The sequence below is a fragment of the Phyllobates terribilis genome, unplaced genomic scaffold (genome assembly GCF_046119375.1).
Source record: "Phyllobates terribilis strain yellow unplaced genomic scaffold, ASM4611937v1 Scaffold_1__5_contigs__length_1240528914, whole genome shotgun sequence".
Taxonomy (NCBI): Eukaryota; Metazoa; Chordata; class Amphibia; order Anura; family Dendrobatidae; genus Phyllobates; species Phyllobates terribilis.
In genome coordinates this window covers 140,400,744-140,428,695 of record NW_027362761.1, presented here as the reverse complement: position 1 = coordinate 140,428,695, position 27,952 = coordinate 140,400,744, and the positions used below count along the sequence as shown (strand labels likewise).

The 27,952-nt window shown below is 42.8% G+C and overlaps 1 protein-coding gene across 4 annotated transcripts in view; it reads right to left on the bottom strand.

Moving 5' to 3' along the window:
• Nucleotides 1–458: 458 nt before the first annotated feature.
• TTC39B (tetratricopeptide repeat domain 39B) overlaps nt 459–27,952 on the bottom strand; it is a 133,328-nt gene continuing 105,834 nt past the window's right edge. For all 4 annotated transcript variants that reach the window (XM_073667843.1, XM_073667828.1, XM_073667852.1 and 1 more), the window contains 14 exons: nt 24,547–24,614; nt 22,338–22,402; nt 22,159–22,252; nt 20,438–20,503; nt 18,821–18,929; nt 17,117–17,184; nt 16,980–17,039; nt 13,323–13,484; nt 11,699–11,790; nt 11,115–11,235; nt 8,432–8,543; nt 2,141–2,258; nt 1,581–1,697; nt 459–872 (listed from right to left, as the gene is read on the bottom strand). In XM_073667843.1, coding sequence (XP_073523944.1) covers nt 773–872; nt 1,581–1,697; nt 2,141–2,258; nt 8,432–8,543; nt 11,115–11,235; nt 11,699–11,790; nt 13,323–13,484; nt 16,980–17,039; nt 17,117–17,184; nt 18,821–18,929; nt 20,438–20,503; nt 22,159–22,252; nt 22,338–22,402; nt 24,547–24,614 — 1,352 coding nt within the window. In that variant the 3' untranslated portion in view covers nt 459–772. The remainder of the gene's footprint in view (nt 873–1,580; nt 1,698–2,140; nt 2,259–8,431; nt 8,544–11,114; nt 11,236–11,698; nt 11,791–13,322; nt 13,485–16,979; nt 17,040–17,116; nt 17,185–18,820; nt 18,930–20,437; nt 20,504–22,158; nt 22,253–22,337; nt 22,403–24,546; nt 24,615–27,952) is intronic.

Sequence of the window (27,952 nt, the reverse complement as noted above, 5' to 3'; positions counted from 1 at the left end):
TACAGGTGCTGTTAATTACACGAATTAGAGAAGCATCACATGATTTTACAAACCGTGCCAATACTTTTGTCCACCCCCTTTTTTAGGTTTGGTGTGGAATTATATCCAATTTGGCTTTAGGACAATTCTTTTTGTGTTTTTTCATTGCAGACAAATTAAATGAAGATAATAATACCAAAGAATTTGTGATTGCAATCATTTTCAGGAAGAAACTGAGTATTATCTGACAGAATTGCAGGGGTGCCAATACTTTTGGCCACCACTGTAGATGAATGGGCAAAGACTTCTGAATCTTGTAGAAAGCCTTCCCAAAAGAGTGGAAGATGTTTCAGCTACAAAAGGGGAACCAAAGCTGATAGCTTTATAATGGGATATGATAAAAGCTCCTGTAGGTGTAATGTGAACGTGTCCAATACTTGTATCCGTACAGTGTATAAAAAAGCAAGGAGAATACCAAATGTTTGTATTATAGTTTACTGCACCAGATATTGTCTCAAAATATTTTCATTAAGTGCATACAGACATAAATTATCTCTTTCATGAAACAAAATATATATATCAAGTTTTCCTGTATTTTTTCTTTAAAGAATGCAGATTATGTATATATATGTATATTTTATAGTACAATTACCATAGAAAATAAGAGCTACATTGGACGACAGGTCAAATCACGCAGGATAACAATCAGTAGATTTATCTCAACTAGTGCAACCGCGAACAAAATATTTCTGTTTCTACATTCTTTACAAAAAGGTAGAGCCAGGTCATTTGCTCATGGAGGGGTTGATGGCGGGGTGCCTTTAAGGCTTCTCAGAGCTGCGTGGATTCGGAAATGTAGCCTGGATTCCATGGAATAGTCTTTATAATTGTTTCTGTAAGTAACACACATTGATTAGTCAAACATTCCCTTGTAATATTCACTCAACACTACCAGAAAAGTTTCAAACAGGCTTTCTCAGCATTATTAAAGGGTAAAATTGCAAAGTGTATTAACAAGTAAATTGTAAATTTTATTGTTTTTTGCAAGCAAATGGGACTTTTTATGCTAGCTGCTGAGGTTACCAGCCACCTCTGCAGTCTATCAGCGGTGGCTGGTTTCCTAGGCAAGGAGCCTGTAAGTGCTGCACAGAGGCTAGAGCGCACTGGGCTTGTTGCAGAGTATGCACAGTGCAGGCCAGTGGCACAATTATGCCACGGGTCCCAATTGTCATTCAATGATCAGTCCTCCCTGGCAAGATCAAAGTGGAGACAACCCCTTTACAATATTGTCTTTGGTTAACTTTATTATATTGTAAATGCAATAAATATGTTATATTCATTCAGGTTATTCTTGAAAATAGTAACATGCTACATCACGATTGTTGCTAGTTTACATTAGAAGACTTGCAGTAGGGCTAGGAATTGTGTCCGTTCCATGGATAGTAAAGTGCGTCGGATATAGGATTATGTGAATAAGCTATGACATGGTTAATAAAGCAGAATTTGCATCAAAATAAAGTCACAACACAGTTATAGAAACAAGATTTTCTAGAATTATTTACTAAAACAGTGCTATAAAAATGCTTCTAAAAGGTACTTACTTTGCCATTTCAATTAAACGTATGGCTTTGTCTTTGTCACCTTGCTCTTTGTACAAAAGTCCCAGCTCATAATGAGTAAATGGAAGTAAATAGTGGTCATACTTTAGCCTCTTTTCACTGAAAATGTCAGAAAACAAGAGCTATTGTTAATCAAACCACCACGTAAGCACAAAAAGCCAAATTAGATATTACACGCATACACAAATTCCTCAATATTGAAATTGCAACAGCAAAAGTTGTGGAATTAAGAAAATCACACACACACACAAATAATTACTGAGCAACTAAACTTCAAAGGTGTGTGTTCCTATGTGTTGGCACTTTAATTGCTTGAAGAGTGCTGGAGTTCAGGGTCCAGAGCCCCCCACAGATCGCTCAATACACCCCTGAACATTGTGCAGCTCAGCAGACAGGAGCGCTCGTCTCCTGTCTGAGTGCACACAGTGCGGTACGGGTTCTATAGAAAGCATTTACTCTATAAAGATTATGTGCCATCTGCTGTGGTTTCATACGTCATGGTAGAAGGCTTTGGTAAAATATCTTTTCCATCTTGCTCCTACCTCTGTATCACTTGGTTGAAACAAAGTTCAGCCTGTAATAATCTCCCAAGATGTTTTAAGCAAAGGCCTTTCAGTAACTGGACAAGGCACTGATCATCTCCGAAGTATTCAGTTGGATCTAAAATGGAGACAAAAAGAAGACACGGCTCTGTCAATATAAGTCTCTGTTCTGAGGGGAGAGAGCGACATCTGACTTATGTACAAACAAATGCTGACTATTAATGGAGGGATAAATGACAGGAGTCAATGTGGAAACACTACTTTGTTTGGAGGTGGGCCACAAGTAGTGTTGAGCGATACCTTCCGATATCAGGAAATATCGGATCGGATTGGATCAGGCCGATACCCAAAAAGTATCGGATATCGCCGATTCAGATACCGGAAACCAATGCAAGTCAATGGGACACAAATATCGGAATGAAAATAAACCCTTTCTTTCCTTGTAGGTTAATTCTACATGAAGGAAAACAACTAACAATAATGTAGAATGTATTGGGGGAGGTGGTTGCCCAAATCGATGGGAACAGTGCTCACAGTGAAACATGAAAAGCCGGCAATTCAGCAGCGGCATACATCGGTACCCGACAATTTATAACAGAAAGAATAGAGCTTCACACATAGATTAGATAGATAGAAACATGTCAGTCACATATATAAGAAGTACAGTGACAGTGTTGCTTACTGTACTTGTCATTTAGTGTAAAGGATTTATTTAAAAAAATATTAGTGTTTTCATGCACCGTCTCTTTAAAAAAGCCGGCCGGCAATTCAGCAGCGGTACCCGACAATTTAGAATAGAAAGAATAGAGAATCACACATAGATTAGATAGAAACATGTCAGTCACATATATAAGAAGTACAGTGATAAGTACAGTAACCAACACTGTCATTTAGTGTTAAAATAAAGGATTAAAAAAAAAAAAATTGGCGTGGGGTTCCCCCTAATTTTAGTCTCTAGCGGAGGTTAAGCAGAAGGCTGGGGCAGATGTTTGAAGCCTGGGAAGAGGGCAATACCCACGGAGCTTCCCAGACTACTAATATCAGCCCCCAGCTGAATACCTAGCCTTTACTAGCTATTAAAATGGGGGACCCCCCCCAAAAAAATGACGTGGGGTCCCCCCTATTTTAATAACTAGCAAAGGCTAGGCAGACAGCTGGGGGCTGATATTAATAGCCCAGGAAGGGTGCCATGAATATTGGCCACCTCCCAGGCTAGAAACACCAGCCGTCAGCCGCCCCAGAAATGGCGCATCCATAGGATGTGCCAATTCTGGCACATAGCCTCGCTCTTCCCACTGCCCTGTAGCGGTGGCAGTGGGGTAATAGGGCTGGGGTTGATGTCAGCTTATAATGCCAGCTGACATCAAGCCCAGGTTAGTAATGGAGAGGCGTCTATAAGACACCCCCATTACTAACCCCATAGTCAAAGTTAAAAAAAACACAAACACCCAGAATAAAATCCTTTAATTGAAATAAACATACAATTCTTTATTGTTCTAAATTAAACCATACTTACCGTCACACCCATTCCAGCTGAAGCCAACGATCTCCTGCAGTAAAAGAAAAATAATAAAGCAACATCATCCTTACCTTCCCATGGTTCCCAGGACAGCTTCAGCTCTGCTACATCGAGATGACAGGCTGGACCGCAGCAGAACGCTGCCATCCAGCCTGTCATCCCGCAGACACTGAGAAGCGCAGGCATGCTTGCGCTCCTCAGTGTCTGGCTGTGACAGCATCCAGATGAGCCGACAATGAACTCAGCTCACCTCATGCACGTCACTGACAGCGTGGGAGAATTCTCTTGCGCATGCGGGGAGCGTGAGAGACTCGGCTCATCGGGATGCAGTCACAGCCTGACACTGAGGAGCGCAAGCATGCCTGCGCTTCTCAGTGTCCGCGGGATGACAGGCTGGATGGCAGCGTTCTGCAGGTCCAGCCTGTCATCTCGATGTAGCAGAGCTGAAGCCGTCCTGGGAACCATGGAAAGGTAAGGATGAGGTTGCTTTATTATTTTTCTTTTATGGCAGGAGATCGTTGGCTTCAGCTGGAATGGGCGTGATGGTAAGTATGGTTTAATTTAGAACAATAAAGAATTGTGTGTTTATTTCAATTAAAGGACTTTATTCTGGGTGTTGTGTTTTTTTTTTTTAAATACTTTACTAGAAATTCATGGCGGTCATGTCTAATATTGGCGTGACCCCATGAATTTCGGGCTTAGGGCCAGCTGATAATACCAAGCTGGCCCTAACCCCTTTATTACCCAGTGAGCCACCGCACCAGGGCCCTGGATGAGTTGGGTACAGCGCCAGAAGATGGCGCTTCTATGAACACGCCATTTTCCGGGGTGGCTGCGGACTGCAATTTGCAGCGGGGGGGGGCCCAGAAAGCTTGGGCCTCCCTGCGCTGCAGATTCCAGCCCCCAGCTGCCTAGTTGTACCTGGCTGGACACAAAAATAGGGCGAAGCTCTAAGTTTTTTTTTTTTTTGTTTTTAATTATTTCATGAAATTCATGAAATAATTAAGAAAAAAAGGGCTTCCCTATATTGTTGTGTCCGGCCAGGTACAAATAGGCAGCTGGTGGTTGGGGGCAGCCCGTTCCTGCCTGCTGTACCTGGCTGGACACAAATATAGGGCGAAGCCCCACATCAATTTTTTTTTAATTATTTATTTCATGAATTTCCTGAAATAATAAAAAAAATTGGACGTGGGGCTTCTCCCTATTTTTGTGTCCAGCCAGGTACAACTAGGCAGCTGGGGGATGGAATCTGCAGTGCAGGGAGGCCCAAGCTTTCTGGGCCCCCCCCCCCCGCTGCAAATTGCAGTCCGCAGCCAGCCCGGAAAATGGCGCGTTCATAGAAGCTGGATGCTGTACCTGGCTGGCATACAAAAATATGGCAAAGCCCACGTCAAAATTTTTGGGAAAAATGAATTAAAAAATAAATAATTTAGGGACTGCATCTTTAACTCCTCAAATGTCATTTAGTGTTAAAATAAAGGATTTATTTAAAAAAAAATTGGCGTGGGATCCCCCATAATTTTAGTCTCTAGCGGAGGTTAAGCCGACGGCTGGGGCAGATGTGTGAAGCCTGGGAAGAGGGTAATACCCACGGAGCTTCCCAGACTACTAATATCAGCCCCCAGCTGAATACCTAGCCTTTACTAGCTATTAAAATGGGGGACCCCCCCCAAAAAAAATGACATGGGGTCCCCCCTATTTTAATAGCTAGCAAAGGCTAGGCAGACAGCTGGGGGCTGATATTAATAGCCCAGGAAGGGTGCCATGAATATTGGCCCCCTCCCAGGCTAGAAACACCAGCCGTCAGCCGCCCCAGAAATGGCGCATCCATAGGATGCGCCAATTCTGGCACTTAGCCTCGCTCTTCCACGCTGCCCTGGTGCGGTGGCAGGGGGTAATAGGGTTGGGGTTCATGTCAGCGGCAGCTGCCATGAAGCCCAGGTTAGTAATGATGGGCGTCTATAAGACACCCCCCATTACTAATCTACAAAGTGTTAAAAAGAAAAAAACACACTACACCCAGAAAAAAATAATTTATTTGAAATAAAACACACCATTTTATTTAATTCTTAGTTTACTAAAAAAAAAAATAGTTACCTGTCCACGTTCCTGCGCTGATCTCCCATGCACAGCTGTCACATCTGGAGATGGTGACAGCTGTCATTGCTGCTGTAAGCTCACACTGCCGGGAACACGTCCGCTCCCGGCAGCGGGAGCCACTGACTGAGGTCACCGGAGTGCATTCAGGCAGCGCAGCTCCGGAGACCTCCTTTACGGCACTGTTGTACCGTGGGAATTTCTCACGATACAGCAGGGCCGTAAAGGAGCTTACCGGAGCAGCGCTGCCTGAACTCCGGCGAACCCGCTTATGCAGTGACGGGGCTGCTTTACGGCCCCGTCATTCTAGTGGCGGCAGCGGTTCAGAGCGGTCACATTCTATGTGGCTGCTCTAAACTGGAGATCATCGTGGGACACTCGTGGACTACTACGGAGGGGTAAGGATAAGGTTGTGGTTTATTATTTTATATTTTATTACAGGAGATCGATGGCTTCGGGGAATTAGGTGTCTAGGTGAGTATAGGTGTATTTTTTTATTTTTTACTTTATTTTAGGTGGCGATCGGCGGGGACAGGTAATGTATAAACAAATTTATTTTAGGTAACCACTGGCCACCAATGAAATGTATTTAAAATTTATTGGGGACACAGTAGGGCAATTTAAATAGCAGGATCAGGCTGATGGGAACTACTGCTCCCATCGAGCCGATCCTGCTGGCACGAGTGGACCGGGGACAGACATAGGCCGATGGGAGTAGTAGTGTCACATCGGCCTATGTCTGCCTGCACGCACACACCCGCAGACATCGCACAGACACCGCACACACTCGCAGACATCGCACAGACACCGCACACACATCGCACACACACTAATCATGACGGGCCGATTGTCTGGGAGGTGAGGCTGACCTATGCGGCCGTGGGAAAGTTCATGTGAGTTCATGCAATGCAGTCAAGCATGAACTCACGTGAACCCTCTGAGGGCACTGCGGCTACTTCAAATGAACAGCTGATCAGCATCACCTGATACCTCAGCTGTTCATTTGAAATAACCGGCGGGAAAGCGCAGCACAGAGCGGGAAAGCCGGCGGTGAAGTCTTTTCACTGCCGGCTTCCCCGCCCGGGTCCTTCGCTCCCCGCTCCTTGGTGCTGCGCTCCCCGCCCAGTCCTAACTTACGATCGGGATGGGAGGTGGCGAGGGGAGTGGAGGATCGGGGTCGGAGGCTGCGGGGAAGCAGTATGGGGCTGTGTGATTGTTTAAAAGCCGGCGGCTTTTAAACAATCAGGAGAATTCTCTCACGCTGCGATGGCATTCTGATGACAGGCTGGATCGCAGCTGAGCGCGGCCATCCAGCTTGTCATCCTTCAGAGACACTGCAGAGCGCAGGCATTATGGGAACTTCCGATTCCGGTATTCGATACTGTAAAAGTATCGGAATTAAGTATCGGAATTCCGATACTGAAATATCGGGTATCGGCCGATATTCGCGGTATCGGAATACTCAACACTAGCCACAAGACATTAATTTAAAGCCTAAAACCACGATCACACTAGGGCAGGGACAGAAGACTCAAATACACAGTCAAAATTAAAAAGTCGTGGGCCAACCTTGATATTTATTAAAAAATGTCTGCAATTGAGGACGTTTTTCCCCTCATCAAATATAGTGCTGAACCTTTTCACATGGAAACAAACTTAAAAAGGGGTTGTCTCACGAACAAAGTACATTTTAATTAATAGATCTCAGAGTAAAATAAAAACCTAATCACATATGGGACATACTGGAATGTAATATGCTAGGAAAGAGCAGTAAAAGCATATGACACAATGGGCCAATTTAAATATTTAATAACGAAAGGATAGAAATCTTGAATACAGATAATAAAGCATGATAACCATAAAAGTGCCCCCAAACACAGTAGATATCCCCACAGTATCCCAAAGCCATTCCGATTCCTCTACAGTACCCTCCAAGCGCACGGTACGACGACCCCACTGTACCTCCCCCCCACGGCAATGTATGATGACCACATTACAGTAGGATTCCCCAACTGTGGGCCCCACATAGCCCTCCATACAGAATAATGGGCCCCACATAGCCCTCCATACAGAATAATGGGCCCCACATAGCCCTCCATACAGAATAATGGGCCCCACATAGCCCTCCATACAGAATAATGGGCCCCACATAGCCCTCCATACAGAATAATGGGCCCCACATAGCCCTCCATACAGAATAATGGGCCCCACATAGCCCTCCATACAGAATAATGGGCCCCACATAGCCCTCCATACAGAATAATGGGCCCCACATAGCCCTCCATACAGAATAATGGGCCCCACATAGCCCTCCATACAGAATAATGGGCCCCACATAGCCCTCCATACAGAATAATGGGCCCCACATAGTCCTCCATACAGTATAATGGGTTCCGCATTGCCTTCCATACTTTATGGAGAATGGGGCCATTATACTGTATTATGTGCAAACCCTAGAATATCCTACTTATCTAGAATCTTCTGCATATTAGGTTAAAGACTTGGTGACATATGGGATTTTTTTCTTTTCTATTTTAGAATATTCATTTAGAAACGATTATAATTTACAAATAAAAAAAAGTGTGAAGAAAGTATCTGAGCCATTAAAAAATAATTCTGACTAAAAGCACACAATTCTGATAAACTTAAAAAAGTAATCAAATTGTAACACTCACTTTTTTCATTCTGCAAAGCAGTTTCTGCTTTTTCGATAGTGACCAGCAGACTTTCCGTTAGATCAGAACGTCTCCCTACTATCGTGAAGCCATTCCATACATACATCATTTCCTGAAAGCCAGAATGGTCGAGAAAAAAAAAAAAAAAAAAAAAAAAAGTCTAAAAAAGCTCATTAAATTGGTCAACAAGACATTATTTAATCTATCCAATCTGTAATTGCCACTATTTACTCCATTTATTATGCAAAGTCCTCTAAATCAATTAGATAACTGAGTCTGGGTTAATGTTTTCCACTGATAAAGTTCCTAGAGTTCAGAAATGCTGATACAGAGATTAACAGAAGTGATACAGAGTACCTGGTGTAATCTAGGATCTACTATAATACACTGCTCAAAAAAATGAAGGGAACACTCAAACACATCCTAGATCTGTATGAATGAAATATTCTCATTGAATACTTTGTTCTGTGCAGAGTTGAATGTGCAGACAACAAAATCACACAAAAATCATCAATGGAAATCAAATTTATTAACTAATGGAGGCCTGGATTTGGCGTCACCACCAAAATTAAAGTGGAAAAACACACTACAGGCTGATCCAACTTTGATGTAATGTCCTTAAAACAAGTCAAAATGAGGCTCAGTATTGTGTGTGGCCTCCATGTGCCTCTATGACCTCCCTACAACGCCTGGGCATGCTCCTGATGAGGTTGCGGATGGTCTCCTGTGGGATCTCCTCCCAGACCTGGACTAAAGAATCCGCCAACTCCTGGAGAGTCTGTGGTGCAACGTGACGTTGGTGGATGGAGCGAGACATGATGTCCCAGATGTGCTCAATCGGATTCAGGTCTGGGAAACGGCTGGTCCAGTCCATAGCTTCAACGCCTTCATCTTGCAGGAACTGCTGACACTCCAGCCACATGAGGTCTGGCATTGTCCTGCATTAGGAGGAACCCAGGGCCAACCGTACCAGCATATGGTTTCACAAGGGGTCTGAGGATCTCATCTCGGTACCTAATGGCAGTCAGGCTACCTCTGGCGAGCATATGAAGGGCTGTGCGGCCCTCCAAAGAGATGCCACCTCACACCATTTCTGACCCACTGCCAAACCGGTCATGATTAAGGATGTTGCAGGCAGCAGATCGCTCTCCATGGCATCTCCAGACTCTGTCACGTCTGTCACATGTGCTCAGTGTGAACCTGCTTTCATCTGTGAAGAGCACAGGGCGACAGTGGCGACTTTGCCAATCCTGATGTTCTGTGACATTTCTTTGGAGGGCCGCACAGCCCTCCATGTGCTCGCCAGAGGTAGCCTGACTGCCATTAGGTACCGAGATGAAATCCTCAGACCCCTTGTGAGACCATATGCTGGTGCGGTTGGCCCTAGGTTCCTCCTAATGCAGGACAATGCCAGACCTCATGTGGCTGGAGTGTGTCAGCAGTTCCTGCAAGATGAAGGCATTGAAGCTATGGACTGGCCCGCCCGTTCCCCAGACCTGAATCCGATTGAGCACATCTGGGACATCATGCCTCGCTCCATCCACCAACGTCCCGTTGCACCACAGACTGTCCAGGAGTTGCCGGATAGTTTTTGTCCAGGTCTGGGAGGAGATCCCACAGGAGACCATCTGCAACCTCATCAGGAGCAGGCCCAGGTGTTGTAGGGAAGTCATACAGGCACATGGAGGCCACACACAATACTGAGCCTCATTTTGACTTGTTTTAAGGACATTACATCAAAGTTGGATCAGCCTGTAGTGTGTTTTTCCACTTTAATTTTGGGGGTGACTCCAAATCCAGGCCTCCATTGGTTAATAAATTTTGATTTCCATTGAGGATTTTGTTGTCAGCACATTGAAAACTTTGTTCTGTACAAAGTTTTCAATGAGAATATTTCATTCATTCAGATCCAAGATGTGTTATTTCAGTGTTCCCTTTATTTTTTTGAACAGTATATATAATCTTAACCAATGGCCATAAAAGAACTGGATATTGGGACATGTGTGGTTGGTCTCCAATCTGTTTCAAAACATCAGACCTCAGGACGGCCACCTCTGCTCCTTAAAGAAGCACTCCCATAAACTTTTTTTTTCACTAAATCTGTGTATATGTAGTGTATGGTCAGTGCATTAATATATGTTCACCTACCATCACCTTCTCCGGTTTCCATCGCCGTTCCACTCCTCTCCTCAACAACGGCACAGCCCTTCGGATCATCTGGCTCATTCTACACTATGAGTGAGCCAGAAGTCTCTTTTACACTAAGAAGGCGCCACATTGTAAAAGCTACTACATTGAGTGACCAGGAGAGTCTGGAGAGCAGTAACATCACTGAGAGGAGGAGTGGAAAGGCAGCAGTAGGCGAGTGCATTAATCACAATGTATGCCGTAAAAACAATTCCCAAAAAAATATAAAAAAACAGAATGTCAGAATTGAGGGGAGGGTGGGTTCCACAATTTCACCGCACTTGGAATCCCCCCCCCCCCCCCCCCACATTTTCCAGTACACTATATTTCAAAATAGATCGTGTCAATCAGAAGGACAACTCGTCCCGCAAAAAAATAAGTCCTCATACGCCTACGTGGACAGAAAAATAAAAAATGTTATGGCTTTTCTATGGAAAAGACAAAAATGCAAAAAGGGAAATTGGCCATGAGGGAGGGGTTAATGCATCAGGCTTACCAAGGCTGGCAGGACCAGTTTAACTGGGTTTGCTGCGGCATATCTTCGAGACTTCCGAATAGCAAATTTTTCTGTCGGTATCGATTTTCCAGCAATTTTTTGTTTCAAACCTTCCACTTGCCTGATATAAAAATGATACTTTTGAAAGATGTCAACACAATGTACGGCGTTTAGTAATAGTATTGTACGGTGTAGCAGAATACATACAATATGTGGTGCATCTCCATAGAATTGTCTGACAAGACTTGGACCATCTGATGGTTTGGCACACAAGTGTAATAGAAATATTAAAGGAGGTTTAAAATTTGCATTTAAAAAAAAACAAACAAGTTCTCTCATTTCTCCATTGATGTGCTGTTCTGGTCACCTGACCGCTGCTGCCAATCACAATTCTCAATGGTCCGGTGACAGCAGAACAGTGCTAATAGAACAGAACTGCTAGATCTGCAGCAGATAACCGAGTGATAGCAGCATGATGTAGAGACAGAGACCCCGATTCCAGACATGTATCACTATCAGATGTGGTAGCAACAACTTGTTAATCGAGTACATGTAATTTCTCAGATTTCAGGGCAGTCTCTCACCTGAACAAGGCCACAATATCTTCTCCCGTGGACTTTACAGCCTCCTCTGGAAGCATGCTCAGGATTGCAGCTTTTTGAAATACATAGATTGCCTAAAATCAGAAGTGACATGTGCAAGTTATTATTAGGGTTTCAGTTCATTCATTCGGAAGACGAAATGAATGAAGACATAGAAACTAAAATGATAAAAACTATTTACATGAAGGAAAGGCAGGCAGAGTCACTAGTTAGATGATCTAAGTTCTACTAGTCATCCATTCCTAATAGCAGAGAAAGAGCTAATGTCAAGCTTTTGTTCTAGAAAAGCCGAGTGGATGCGGGATTTGTGCACTCGGCGACGTCAATCGCCTGCACGTCAGGAAATTTACCAGATGATGTGGTACATTATGCCTCTAGTCAGGTCAGCCCTGGAAGGAAAAGCGGGATATATAGGCTGAGCACTTAGAAACATCTTGAAGACATTTGTCTGAAAGCGTTAGACCCGCTTCATACATCTACAATATATACAAAATCAGCTCATTATACAGTGTACGTACCCTGTATCCTAGAGCAGGACCACTGCTGGTCATATATATGCCAAGATTTGCTTCTCACAAACATGCAGACATCTTCAGATGCCTCAATTACCTCAATGCCAACGCTGCCATACTCCTATGCTTTGCAACAAAAGGACCATGACATTTCTGTACATAAGCATGCAGGGCCAGCTTTAACCCTGTCATGGAAATCATGCAACTGCAACTGTGGTGGGGATACAAAATCAGGAAAGGTCCAGGCACTCACAGAATATATAGCCTTATATCTTTATTTCATCAAACTGAACTTGACGCGTTTCAGTCCACAGCAGTGGAAACCTCAGGCAGGGCTGAAACGCGTCCAGTTCAGTCTGATGAAATAAAGATATAAGGCTAAGAAAGAAAAGAAAAAAAAAAAAAAACACCATCTGAACAGCCCATTTCAATAACATTGGTTTAAGTGCATTCTGGTTTTGCACAGACAGCGCTTGGATCAAAAATACGGAGATGTGAACGTAGATCTGCATATAAAGTAATGATGGGAGCACATCACCATGATCCTCTCCCCATGTGACAGCTGGGTCCAGTGCAGATTTAAAACACAGATCTCATTTTGAGTGCCATGTTTAATATTTGTGATGAACAGGACATTTGCCGAAACGTGGAACAGATGATTTCAGCTTCCTGTCATTTCAGGTGGATCTTAGCCTGATCCGCACTGCCCGTCGGCCACCCACCAGCAGAGCTACACTGCCCGTCGGCCACCCACCAGCAGAGCTACACTGCCCGTCGGCCACCCACCAGCAGAGCTACACTGCCCGTCGGCCACCCACCAGCAGAGCTACACTGCCCGTCGGCCACCCACCAGCAGAGCTACACTGCCCGTCGGCCACCCACCAGCAGAGCTACACTGCCCGTCGGCCACCCACCAGCAGAGCTACACTGCCCGTCGGCCACCCACCAGCAGAGCTACACTGCCCGTCGGCCACAGTACACAACCACATGCATGTTCTACAGTAGGGGAAACATCATCCCCAATATTCTTAGAATATTCTTACACAACATATAAACAATTAAACAGCCTAAAAATTCTAAAATAGGTAAAGCACCTTGGACCACTTGCTTTCCTTGCTCAGCAGGTCAGAGTAGTGGTACGCTTTCAGCCAGTCTTGCTGGAAAGAATGGCTCCACATCAGCTCCCAGTAACAGAGATGGTGAATCTGCTTCCATTCCTGCTGGGCAGCAATGCATTGCCTGAAGGTCTCCTGTGCCTGCACAATCAGAGGGCTTGTTAGAAATGGAACAGTGAGACATTATCATAAGAAGAGGACCAAATATGCATTTCAGACCATTTGTTCAGGGAACAAATGACTGCTGGAGACTTAATAAAGGACATATCCAAGCAGCCCTATGCTTCTTTACTTTCTACAAAGAGGATTCTTTACTCATTTAAAATCGGGGGAGCATTTACCCCCGACACTGAACATTTGCCTAGTGTAGAGAAAGACTAAAGGCCACTATACACTTTCATAGCAGTCAGCGGGAGAATTTAGCAGCTTTCTTTCCAGACTATCCAATACACAGGACAGCGTTCATGTATTCTCTGCGAGAAAGCCACTGCCAAATGTCTCTTCAAGGGAATAAGTCTCCAGGTTTTTGTAGGAAAAGAGGAGCTGAATCCAAAGATGCATCACTTAGATTGCTGGGTGCAGCCGTTGATACATCAAAGAACTCCGTCACATGAAGCAGAGCTAAGAAAGCTAACCCCACCCACACCAGGCTCTCCTTATACAATGTCCATAGAGTGAGGTGTTCATCACAGGAGGAGGTGTGGTCGGTCTAGCAAGCATCTGTCCTGTAGTCTGGCCAATGATTATCACCAGGTGATAAAACCTTGATTATAAGTAAACAAACGCACACAGCCTGAGAAGTGACACATTGTTGAAATCTGTGTTTTAACACCTACCTCAAGCTGTCCTCAGATTACATAGCAAAAACCTGCTGACAGATTCCCTTTAGAAAGGGAGTTTATATTTTAGAGAACCAAAGAATCAGCAGTGTGAAATAGGACATGCCAGATCCTTATCTTCCCCTGACATCCTGTTGGGGAGGAGTTGGGGTCCCCCATACACATTAGACTCATGGCTAAACTTGTCAATATCTGGGGGATCTGACAATGTTAGTCTAATGTGTATGGGGGCTTTAAAAGGATCTGTTACCAGGTTTTTGCCGCATAATCTGAGACCAGCAAATGGAGAGACATATAGCCTGATTCCAACAATGTGTCACTTTCTGGGCTGCTTGCTGTACAGTCATGGCCAAAAGTATTGAGAATGAGACAAATAGTAATTTTTCCAAAGTTTACTGCTTCATTTTTTGTAATGGCAATTTGCATATACTCCTGAATGTCAAAGAGTGATCAGCTTAACAGCAATTACTGTACTTGCAAAGTCAATATTTGCCCAGAAAATGAACTTTAACCCCCAAAACACTTTTCAACATCATTGCAGTCTTGCCTTAAAAGGAGCAGCTAACATCGTTTTAGTGATTGATCCATTAACACAGGTGTGGGTGTTGATGAGGACAGGGCTGGCGATCAATCAGTCATGATTAAGTAAGAATGACATCACTGGACACTTTAAAAGGAGGCTGGTTCTTGGTATCATTGTTTCTCTTCAGTTAACCATGGTTATCTCTAAAGAAACACGTGCAGCCATCATTGCACTGCACAAAAATGGCCTAACAGGGAAGAGTATCGCAGCTACAAAGATTGCACCTCAGTCAACAATCTATCGCATCATCAAGAACTTCAAGGAGAGAGCATCCATTGTTGTCAAAAAGGCTCCAGGGCGCCCAAGAAAGACCAGCAAGCGCCAGGACCGTATCTTAAAACTGTTTCAGCTGCGGGATCGGACTACCAGCAGTGCCGAGCTTGCTCAGGAATGGCAGCAGGCTGGTGTGAGTGCTTCTGCACGCACTGTGAGGCGGAGACTCTTTGAGCAAAGGCTGGTTTCAAGGAGGGCAGCAAAGAAGCCACTTCTCTACAGAAAAAACATCAGGGACCGACTGATATTCTGCAAAAGGTACAGGGAGTGGACTGCTGAGGACTGGGGCAAAGTCATTTTCTCTGATGAATCCCCTTTTCGATTGTTTGGGACATCTGTAAAACAGCTTATTCGGAGAAGAGGAGGTGAGCGCTACCACCAGTCTTGTCTCATGCCAACTGTAAAGCATCCTGAAACCATTCATGTGTGGGGTTGCTTCTCAGCCAAGGGAATCGGCTCACTCACAGTCTTGCCTAAAAACACAGCCATGAATAAAGAATGGTACCAGAATGTCCTCCAAGAGCAACTTCTCCCAACCGTCCAAGAGCAGTTTGGCGCCCAACAATGCCTTTTCCAGCATGATGGAGCACCTTGCCATAAAGCAAAGGTGATAACTAAATGGCTCATGGAACAAAACAGAGATTTTGGGTCCATGGCCTGGAAACTCCCCAGATCTTAATCCCATTGAGAACTTGTGGTCAATCATCAAGAGACGGGTGGACAAACAAAAACCAACAAATTCTGGCAAAATGCAAGCATTGATTATGCAAGAATGGACTGCTATAAGTCAGGATTTGGTCCAAAAGTTGATTGAGAACACTGCAAATATTGACTTGCTGCATTAACTCATTCTAACTGTCAATATAACCTATTGGTACTCATAATATGATTGCAATTATATTTCTGTATGTGATATAAACATCAGACAAACACTAATAAAAACCAGAGGCCAGCAGATCATGTGAAAATATAATTTTGGTGTCATTCTCAAAACTTTTGGCCATGACTGTAGTTTTGATAAAAACTCAGTTTTAAATCAGCAGAAGGTTGTCACTAGAGGACTAGTAAACGTGCTGCCATGTAGGCCTCCACATTTATGAGCTCTGCATAACCCCCGCCCCAATACTGATTGGCATCTTTCTGCCTATGCACAGTATACACAGAAATCTGCCAGTCAGTAGTGTGATTAAGTCGGGTTATACAGAGCTCAACGTTCAGAGAACTGGTAGATCTGCAGCAGATAAAACGAAAATGTTATCAAAATTGCAGCAAGCAGCCCAGTAAGGGACACATCGCTGGAATCATTGTCCCGGTCTCTAAACTATGCTGCCATCAGGTCAGGTAGCACAAACCAGCGAGATTCCTTTTGCATTTTTCAGAGTGATGGATGTTACGGGTGTGCCGTTCAGCAATCAGCCTGGTTCCAAGCGGTAACCAGCAAAACAGGCTTCTTACAAAGTGACTCAATGTTATTATATGTGGGTTTATTTTAATCTGATGTTCTAACATACATTGTTCTTGATATATCCAGTTAGGCCATTATTGCCCCTTGTTAAATGCCCCTGAACGATCATTCACAATTATTGCACAGAGTAAATATGTTCAGCATTTAAACATCAACCTAATTTACTTGTTTATTGCATCTTTTATGCCAACATAAAAATTAATTAGTGTCGTCAACACATGTCCTTGTCACTTCTATTGAAATCTAGCTGGTGGCATAAAAAGAATGAATGTTCATACGAATCCCGGAAGAATAGAAAAATGCAAATAAACAAGCGCTGATCAACTTGCTTTATGGTTAATCGACAATCTGAACCCATGGAAAGGACTATTCGAGTTAAGTCAATATGCCTTCTCCTATACAAACAATGAATGGATACATAATAGTAATACAATAGAAAAAAACTCAATGAAACGGACAGTAAAATAAATAATTACCTGTTCAAAGTTTCCTTTCAGCACATCTATCCGGGCAGCATAGAAGAGGATAATCGAGCCCTGAAAATGGGGAATACAGCATTTAGGAGAGATACGCAACTTATAGATTCCTACAGACTTAGGGGAGGGTTACATACATTTGGGAATTTCTTGAGGTACGGTTCAATGAGCGCCTCGGCTTCTTCAAGATTACCTTCTCCAGTACCTAGAAAGAGTGGTGTGTTCATGATTAACTCTATAAACATTTCAAAGATCATCTTAGGCATTATGTACCAACAGTAAGCTAGAAAACGGACTGAGGATACAACAGGGTAGACGTGAAACTTAAAGAGGACTCGTCAACTGGTCAAAAATGGTCAATTTTTGCTCTTATTTTATTCCCGCTCCTCCCCTGAATATTCGTTCTTTCAAATCTGCCATATGGTTCCAGAGATCATGGCATTTTTATTTAGTGATAATTTTTATGGTCTTTTCCAAGAGGCAGTGCTTACAGGGTAATACTGCAGAGCAGCCTAGATACATGACCCCAGGTAATCTTGTAAGCCACGCCCTCTTGGTAATGACCATAAAAAATATGGCTCATATCTCTTGAGCCATATGGCGGATTTATTTAAAAATAAATAAATCTATATATTCTGGAGAGCAGCAGGAATAAAACACATGCAAAAACTGGCAACAGGTCATCTTTAAGGGGAATCTGTCAGCAGCATGATGTAGAGACAGAGACTGATTCCTGCGGTATCACTTAGCTTACTGGGTGCAGAAGTTGTGATAATCACAATTTTCTGTGCTGCAGATCTAGCAGAGCTCAGTTGTTGAGCTGTACATCACCCCCCCATAGCTTTATGTGCACACTATGTAGTGACAGAAAGCTGCTAATCAGTGGTGGGTGTGTGGTTGGACTAGGAGGCACGAGGCAGCTAGTCCTGTAGTGATAATCTCCTGCTGATAAAACACTCGACTGTATTGAAACAGCAAAACACAACCCAGTAAGTGACATCACTGGAATCAGGCTCTCTTCCACTACATCATAGTGTTAGCAGATTACACAGCAAAAATCTGCTGACAGATTCCTTTAATATAAAAGTCCAACTTAAGCATTGATATTGCTTTAAAAAAGGAAGAACGAAACTAATTCAGCCAGCTATAAATTTCCCATACTCCTGAAATGTAATTTTATATTGGTTATTTACAGGGTCAAATACATTTATACCAACGTAAGAGCTGGGTGCCAAGCAAAAAAAAAAAAGTTTGCCCTTCTTCTAGACAGAATAGTCAGTAGGGATGAGCGAGTATGTTTTGTTAACCCTTTCGCAGAGTATACTCGGGCGAGCACCGAGTATTATGTTTGAATCGCTCCCATGTGCAGGATTTGCAACTGTTTGACAGCTTTAATACATGTGAGGAATGTGTAAGAAATAGACATTCACTAATAGTCATAGTGTAAGAAAGGATTGTATTACGATGCAAGTTTGAGAGTACCACATTTATTCCTATGAGAGGCGATACACCAATCCCAGGAACAAAGACCCTATATCACCTGGTTAAACCCAGTGGTGGTAGCCATCTCTTTCAACCCCATAGAGAGAGAAGTACATCTGCTCAGTTATCTTAATCACTCCTGAGGACAATGAATGGATTTGACCCCTGGAATACATCACCTAGCCTGCGCATAGGCAATAAATGTTGGTAGTTCTGCCGCCCCTTAAATGTAATCTTTGCCATAAATTTTAGTTCGCCATTAGGATATATAAAACAAACCTAGAACAATTTCAATACCAATATTCCCTTAGTGAATATGTGCCGACGATTACTTGAGCGCATTCTCTCGGGGAGCTTACCAAGTATTAAGGAGACATATGTGTGATAGAAGAGGAGTGTGAGGACACACAGGATGGCCCTTAGGCTGGCTCCAGAAGCTCCTTCTTTCAGCTGGAATAGGCCCAGCTCCTGTAAAACACACAGTAAAATCATTAGCCCAGGAGCTGCAGGAAGCACAGAGCGGTGCGCAGCACTGTTCTGCACCACTTAGTATGGTTTGTAGCAATTAAGATGCTACGCATGTATGCCAGCTGTGCCAGGCATCTGCTTATCTAATGCAGTCACAAAATGCTACATTACATTCTGCCCGATCTCTATCCATTCCTGATTGTTACATGGAAATTGTAAAATATACATTACCGTGGCCTACGTCGTTATATTATACAAGTTCGATTTTCTTTTTAGATATTTTCAATTTAAAACAAAGTAATTAGACAAGAAGGAAGATGAAAGTAAGGTGAAACCAACAGACGAGCGCTGTGAGCAAAATAAATGTTACAGTTGTATCAGGGCTTGCACTCTGGAACGAGCCGTAGTTTTTATTGGCACCTTTTTATGGTCCATACAACTTTGATTTTTTTTTTTTTTTTTTTTTTTTTAGGGGGCTGGGAGTAGGTGACGAGACTAAAAAGAAATTCTGCCATCTTTTCCAATTTTGACACTAATGGTATGTGATTGTAAAGTGCAGCAGAATTTGCTATATAAAAAAAATTATTTTTTATAGATAATTTTTACATTTTGTTAGTATAGACAGTTACACATGTAGCGATACTAAATATCTTTGCATTTTAGGAAAAGAGGGGTGATTTTTAGGGTTTATTTTTAATGTTTACTACATTTTTTAGCAGTCCCCTTAGGAGAACAGAACCTGCGATTGGAAAGTATTGTAGTCTATTGTACGGTCCTCAGTTCCCTGTGAAGCTAGCACAGAGAGCTAGGCGAGTGCTGATCGCAGATTATTATAACAAGCCAATAGCTCCACAACGGAGAGGAGACATTAGAAAATATTCAGCTCAGGAGCCACTATTCCATGATGTGGCCAGTTTATCCTGCTCAAACTGGTGAAATGTCCTCTTTAAATGCCACTGTTGCAATCACAGCAGATACTCTTGGGTAATGGCTGTACAACACAGCACCTGTAATGTATGGAGAGAGCTCAGCTTTTTAGCCCGCTCCCAGTTTTAAATGCACACATCTGCCATGATGGTTTCTCTAAGGGGGTTAAAGAAGTTGCATCCTAAACTTTGTAGAGCGTGGCCACAAGGAGTTGGCTGTGAAGGCAGATGTCCTGCAACTTCATGAGCTACGAGCTCCCTATCCCCTCCAGCCGCTCACGCACAGCTTTCCTCCTATACACAGAGTCAAAGAGGAGGAGACCTTGTGCAGAGGTTTCACTGTATATTTACTGAAACCTATCCACAAGACAGAAGTCCGCCCAGTGAAACCTCTCTACAAGACCACCTCTGAATAGACCACCTCCATCTAGACCAGAATTTTCTTTTAAAATATTTCTAAATTCGATATTTGCTTTTTCGTTGGGTGGACCTCCCCCCTAAGGTTCATCTCTTCAATGCAATTTTGGGCAAAAAGGGGGCTTTGATGTATACCTATATATAGAATTCCAGAAAATCACTCACCCTATTCCCAGAAAAACCAATGAACTCCAACAACCTGAGAATCCTTGAAGGTAAGAGAGAAAGCATCTGGGAGAAACAAAAGCCAAAATAGAATGTCAGATCAGGAAAGAACAATGACTATATAGTGCAAAGTACAGAAAATGTCAGCGCCCAGGAGGCCCCAACTCTGTCCTATTTTAACGCTATGTTGTCTTAGACGAGAATAGGATAGGAATATTATCACAAGCTTATGCGTGCGATTAAAGGGACTGCACGCCCACAGATGCTGGAATTATTTTTCAACGATGTGCAATGTTAGCGAATGAGAGGTTATGAAAATGGGCGGCACAGTTGTTAGCACTGAAGCCTTGCAGCGCTGGGGTCCTGGGTTCAAATCCCACCAAGGACAACATCTGCAAGGAGTTTGTATGTTCTCCCCGTGTTTACGTGGGTTTCCTCCGGGTTCTCCGGTTTCCTCCCACACTCCAAAGACATACTGATAGGGAATCTAGATTATGAGCCCCGATGGGGACAGCGACAATAATGTATGTAAAGCGCTGCGGAATATGTTAGCGCTATATAAAAAAAATAAAAGAAAGATAAAAGAAACTGCAGTTTGGTGGTTTGTTTGTTTTTTTGTTTTTTTTTTTAAAGGATTGACTTCAGGGAGTTAAAACACCCTAAAATACAAAGTTGCTTAGGTGACAGCATGAAAAGTGAAAATATTTCTACAACTGTTTCTTTGAAGTAAAACGGCCCTAAAATCTCAAACCAAAAATCGCGTCAAACTTTCAGCCTCCACAGCAGCTGCACCACTCGAGAAAAGCCAGTTTAAAAGGGAATCTGTCACATTGTACATGCAGTCCGATCTGTGGACAGCATGGTATATAGAGAAGGAGAAGTTTAGCAGCATGATATATAGGTTCTTTTTTTAAAGATTCAGTATAACATGCATGAGTCCAGTGGGTGGTCCTACTAGTGATTGACAGCTACCTCTGCATGCAGTCAGTCATACTGGAAAGACTGTCCATCACTGACCGAGACCACCCACTGGACTCATGGATTTCAATGAATAAAAGACAAGTTATACTGAAAGTTCTCCCACAAAAAAATGTTTAGTTCCTCTTGCCTGCAGATCAGATACCATTTTCAACATGACCGGTTCCTTTTCCTTTTAAGGGACCAGAAAACAAAAAAAATATTATTTCATGGAAATATATTCTTTATGACAGAACTGGATTTTGTCTGTAGGAAAGCCAAATATAAATGGCTGCTACTGTTAATAGTCTTTATTTTCCATAATAAAAGTAACAAAAAATGAAAGAAAAAGGACAGCCAAAACAGAGAATTCGGCAACTCCTATTCTAAAGGACCTCCGATGTCAATACATGGATCGCTATTCATCTAAAAAGCTACAATGGTCATGTGTAATAATACATAATGTAGTGAAAAGCTGCATGACAGGCCGGCTGTAGCCTTCCCCAGTCGGCAGACACATTATTAAAGGGGTTGCATCTGATGAGACACTTGGCTACAAGAAGTCCACTTGAGATGCCCCTATGCCACCGCCATGATTGTATGGTGTTCTATTAGATGAAGGCGTTGACTTTGTACTTGTCAAACTAAAATCAGGTTCATATTCTGGTACTAGAAGAGTGTTTCAACATATACTAACTTCTCTTTGGCAGCATTTACAGAATAAGACAAACAGAAACATCAAGAAGGGTTGTTCAGATACTTACCAAATTAAAGGCCCCTATGCCTAACTTAACTCCACCTTCAAATTGATGTTGAGTTTCGCTGGAGTTCTTGTTTTGTGCCATTGATGAGCATTCTCTATAGGATGCAAAGAGCAAGGCATTTATCAGCATGGAAATGCTAAAGAGACTAAAGATAGAAGTTTATGGAAGAAATCATTTACTTGTAGATCTGGTAACTTGTCCTGATTTTGAGTCCGCCTTTAATAAAGTTGATCATGTTTTCATCCTAGTAGAAAGTCATGTTCATGGCCAAAAAAAAAAAAAAAAAAAAAAGAAATGAAAAAGCATGAATCTAGTCTTTACTTTTAACCAGATACTATATTCATACTTTACTGCTAAAAAAAGCCAACTGCATATGCTTTGGAGGCCATACTACAAAGAACATCAGACTTTCAGCCTCTACTTCCTTCATGTGCATCAAACAGCTAAGAAGAGGGTCACTGACTAGAGTGGTTGACAATGCGGATGCCTTAAAAAAGCAATGCCCTTGATCATTCATGTCAAACTCCGGCCCGTGGGCCAAATCTGGCCTGCATGGTGATTATATTTGGCCTGCGACAAAAACCACTAACCCTATTGTAGGGCTATTATTCTGTATGGAGGACTTTGTGGGTCCCATTATTCTGTATGGAGGACTATGGGGGGCCCATTATTCTGTATGGAGGGATATGTAGAGTCATTATTCTGTATGGAGGACTTTGTGGGTCCCATTATTCTGTATGGAGGACTATGTAGGGCCCATTATACTCTCTGGACGACTATGTGGGGCCATTATACTGTATACTGGTTGGCCCGTGACTTTGTCCAAGTTTTTCATTTTGGCCATCTGCGCATTTGAGTTGGACAACCCTGCCTTTGATGAAGTGATGCAGTGTTTTCTTTGCACCACACGGACTTTGTTCAACCAATGACATGGGTCAGACAACCACCGATCTGCCAGTACAGGCTCAGCCAAGCAATGAGGCAACCTCTGAATTGAATTGATTTATACAAGTAATAACACTAATCTAACATCAATGATAAATCAAGATGAAGAAAAACACCCAACAGCACTATGGCAGAATAACCTCATTTATCAGAGCTGTCCCTTGCCACATGCCAGAGTCTAATTGTAGCTTTGCATTGTGCCAGTCTATTACAAAGTCATTCCGCAAGTCACAGATAAAACCAGTACACCTGCAATAAGGAACTTATCTTACTGTAATAAAGGAATAAAGATTAGACCCAAAGATCAGTATCGATACATTTTCCATTTTAATATTTAATACTGTGCACACACAAAAAACCCTAATCAATCATAAAACCCTTAGAATTCCATATTGTGTCCTCGCTGCAGTTACTGCCTTACAATCTTGCATGATTGGATAACATCCATTGAGATATCATTTATGGCTGGCCCAATGTACCAACATCACAATGGTTGACACGTCCTGCAGGACTGATCGTCCTGTCTGCTCAAGTAACAGGTCAGCAAGAAGGATTGTGAACAGACGCGGTGAAAAAAGTAGTGCAATGGTAAGTGCATCTGAAATCTAGTGAGCAATTTTATTTCTTATCCCCAGAAAACACCTTAAGAGAGTCTGCTAGGCCTAATTGAGAGTATACATAGAAGCAAATCCTGGCACTCACGTGTACATTAACAGAGCATTAATATACACGTGAGTGCCAGGATTTATTTGCTTCTATGGATGGTCGTTTACCTCTATAACGGAGTGCGGACCATTTTTTTTAAGTTATTGTAACAGAGTATACAGCAAGCAAATAACCTTATCGGGCATATCGACACTATAAATATTGCACCCTTTGTGTTCTAATAGATGAAGTTTAATCAAATATGCTAATAAGCGTGATCAGTGCACTCTTGGTGTGGCCAAGGGGCTCAGAGCACTGTTCTGCCCACTGGTTTGCATGCCCCAGCACCTCAACGGTGATTGACAGTTCTGGTTTACTTGAACTTTCTTTGCAAGACCGTGTTGGTTCCAAGCAAGTCAGTGGTGTCAATCACCAGTGAGGGAAGTAGGGACACGCAAAACCAGTGGTTCAAACAGTGCACAGATCCTCTTGGCCACACCAAGGGTGCACTAAGCTACTCAATTAGCACATTTGTTTAATTTTCAGTTTCTGCAGAACAGAGGGAGTGATGATAGTCAGTTTGGGCAAATAAATGTATTTAATTGAATCTAAAGGGAATCTAAGATATTACACAAGTCCTACAGTCTCTTCTGATTATTGGCCATCCTAAATCATTTCAGTAATGATTCTGTAATGTTTACTTGTTCACAAAGACACGCCTTTTGAAAAGAGGCATAATACTTGTCTGTTACTGCAAGTTGATTCTGAGGAACTAATACAGGATACCCCCCTCATTACCTGCACAAATGTCAAAGCAGCCTTCTGCAGGAGGCACTCAGCATAGCAGATCTCAGCATGCATTTCCTCTGGGTACGAAAAAAATCAGGGTGAAATAATGTAAGGGTCAAGGCTTCTGGCATCGCTACTACATGGTTGCTAAAACTAGATTTTAGGCACATCAGCCTGAGGATCTTCTGGTAAAGGAATCGCTCCCCAACAGGAAGAACATGCTTAAAACCTGGGATAAAAAAAAAAAAAAATGGGCAAATACCCCACAGTAAGTAAATAGTAATAGTACATGCAAATAACATGGGGTTTCAAAATAGTGAAACAAAGTACCCTATATTACTTACCTGTACTATTACTATTTACATGCTGCTGGGTATTTGCTCATTTTCTTTTTATCCTAGGTAATGTCTGTTGAAGGGAACCTGTCACAAGTTGTAAAGTATCATTTTCTTCAGTGTCTGCGCTGCATTCTCCAAATCCTTATATAACCCCCCCTGACTTCCCCTGTATACCCCCGAAAAACCTTTTTAAAATTTATCCCGCGCTGTATGCCAATCGGGTCCATTCGGTCTGATGGGCATGGCTTGGGACCGCTCCACTCCTGCCCCCGGCTGCTGCTCGCCATCCTTGAAGCCTGCTGCGTAATCCTCATCTCCATGAGAAATCACGCGCCTGTGCAGACAAATTGCACCTCACAACTGCGCAGTATGCTTTGCCCAAATGCGGGCAAAGCCAAAAAACAGAAGTGTGCATGTGCACAGCAATGGCCGCAAAATACTTCAGATACGCGAGCCGGAAAGACGAGTTCCAGCGCATGAGTACTTCTGTTTTTTTGGATTTGCCCGCAGTTGGGCAAAGAATACTGTGCAGGCACGAGATTTGTCACGGCGATGAGGACGACGCAGGAGGCATCATCCACATCAAGGACAGCGGGCAGAAGCCGGGGGAAGGGGTGGAGAAGGCCGAAGCCACACCCATCGGACCGGATGGACAAAATTAGCATACAGCGCGGGAGAAATGAAAAAGGTTTTTCAGGGCTATACAGGGGGGAGACGAATGGTTATATCAGGATTTAGGGAATGCAGTGCAGACATTGACTAAAGTGATATTTTCAGCTGCTATGTGACAAAACTGGTGACAGGTTCCCTTTAAATAAGCATCTCAAAGTTTTTTTCCTCTTAATATATTGCAGTCATCATATTATACAGCACCGTGTACTTACAATTGCTCATTTTGCCTTTCTACTCAGCTGATTCATCTATTTTCTCTTCCCTACGTAGAAACAACAAGTCTCTTATCCCTGCATTTATCATCCCCCTCTTCAATTTCTGACCCAGCTGCTCCGTTCCTCCCGCCTGTCAGGGACTTTTGCAGTGACTCATGAGTCAGTCAAAAATGACCTCCTGTTTCTACATAGAGTTTTGAAGGATTCAGCTAGTTCGTTTTTAATCACGTATGGAAAAGAGAAGAATTAACTAGGTAGAAATGCAAAAAGAGCAATTGTAAGTACACCGTGTTATATAATATGATGACTGCAATATATTTAGAGGATTACATTTTTGTTTTCCCATGCAGCCAATAATCCAGTATCCAGTGGATCAATGACCTCTAAGTGTAACTTCCATATGTTACTCCTTGATAAATAAATAGCCGGCAATTCTATAAAAGCCTAGAGTTAGCAGGGTTTCATTGATGAAAATACACAAAATAAGGAATCCCCCAAAGTATACAGTACAGACCAAACGTTTGGACACACCATCTCATTTAAAGATTTTTCTGTATTTTCTTGACTATGAAAATTGTACATTCACACTGAAGGCATCAAAACTATGAATTAACACATGTGGAATTATATACTTAACAAAAAAGTGTGAAACAACTGAAAATATGTCTTATATTCTAGGTTCTTCATAGTAGCCACCTTTTGCTTTGATGACTGCTTTGCACACTCTTGGCATTCTCTTGATGAGCTTCAAGAGGTAGTCACCGGAAATGGTCTTCCAACAATCTTGAAGGAGGTCCCAGAGATGCTTAGCACTTGTTGGCTCTTTTGCCTTCACTCTGCGGTCCAGCTCACCCCAAACCATCTTGATTGGGTTCTGGTCTGGTGACTGTGGAGGCCAGGTCATCTGGCATAGCACCCCATCACTCTACTTCTTGGTCAAATAGCCCTTACACAGCCTGGAGGTGTGTTTGGGGTCATTGTCCTGTTGAAAAATAAATGATGGTCCAACTAAACGCAAACCGGATGGAATAGCATGCAGCAGCAAGATGCTGTGGTAGCCATGCTGGTTCAGTATGCCTTCAATTTTTAATAAATCCCCAACAGTGTCACCAGCAAAGCACCCCCATACCACCACACCTCCTCTTCCATGCTTCACGGTGGGAACCAGGCATGTAGAGTCCATCCGTTCACCTTTTCTGCGTCGCACAAAGACACGGTGGTTGGAACCAAAGATCTCAAATTTTGATTCATCAGACCAAAGCACAGACTTCCAGATTTCCACTGGTCTAATGTCCATTCTTTAGTTCAAACAAGTCTCTTCTGCTTGTTGCCTGTCCTTAGCAGTGGTTTCCTAGCAGCTATTTTACCATGAAGGCCTGCTGCACAAAGTCTCCTCTTAACAGTTGTTGTAGAGATGTGTCTGCTGCTAGAACTCTGTGTGGCATTGACCTGGTCCCTAATCTGAGCTGCTGTTAACCAGCAATTTCTGAGGCTGGTGACTTGGATAAACTTATCCTCAGAAGCAGAGGTGACTCTTGGTCTTCCTTTCCTGGAGCGGTCCTCATGTGAGACAGTTTCTTTGTAGCGCTTGATGGATTTTGCAACTGCACTTGGGGACACTTTCAAAGTTTTCCCAATTTTTCAGACTGACTGACCTTCATTTCTTAAAGTAATGATGGCCACTCGTTTTTCTTTACTTAGAATTTGTATTATGGCAAGAAAAAAGCAACCAACAGTCTATTCAGTAGGACTATCAGCTGTGTATCCACCAGACTTCTGCACAACACCACTGATGGTCCCAACCCCATTTATAAGGCAAGAAATCCCACTTATTAAACCTGACAGGGCACACCTGTGAAGTGAAAACCATTTCCGGTGACTACCTCTTGAAGCTCATCAAGAGAATGCCAAGAGTGTGTAAAGCAGTCATCAAAGCAAAAAGGTGGCTACTTTGAAGAACCTAGAATATAAGACATATTTTCAGTTGTTTCACACTTTTTTGTTAAGTATATAATTCCACATGTGTTAATTCATAGTTTTGATGCCTTCAGTGTGAATGTACAATTTTCAAAGTCCTGAAAATACAGAAAAATCTTTAAATGAGGTGTGTCCAAACTTTTGGTCTGTACTGTATATAGTGCAATCTTTATGTTAAGACCCATCAAAAACTAAATTAAAAAAAAATAATAA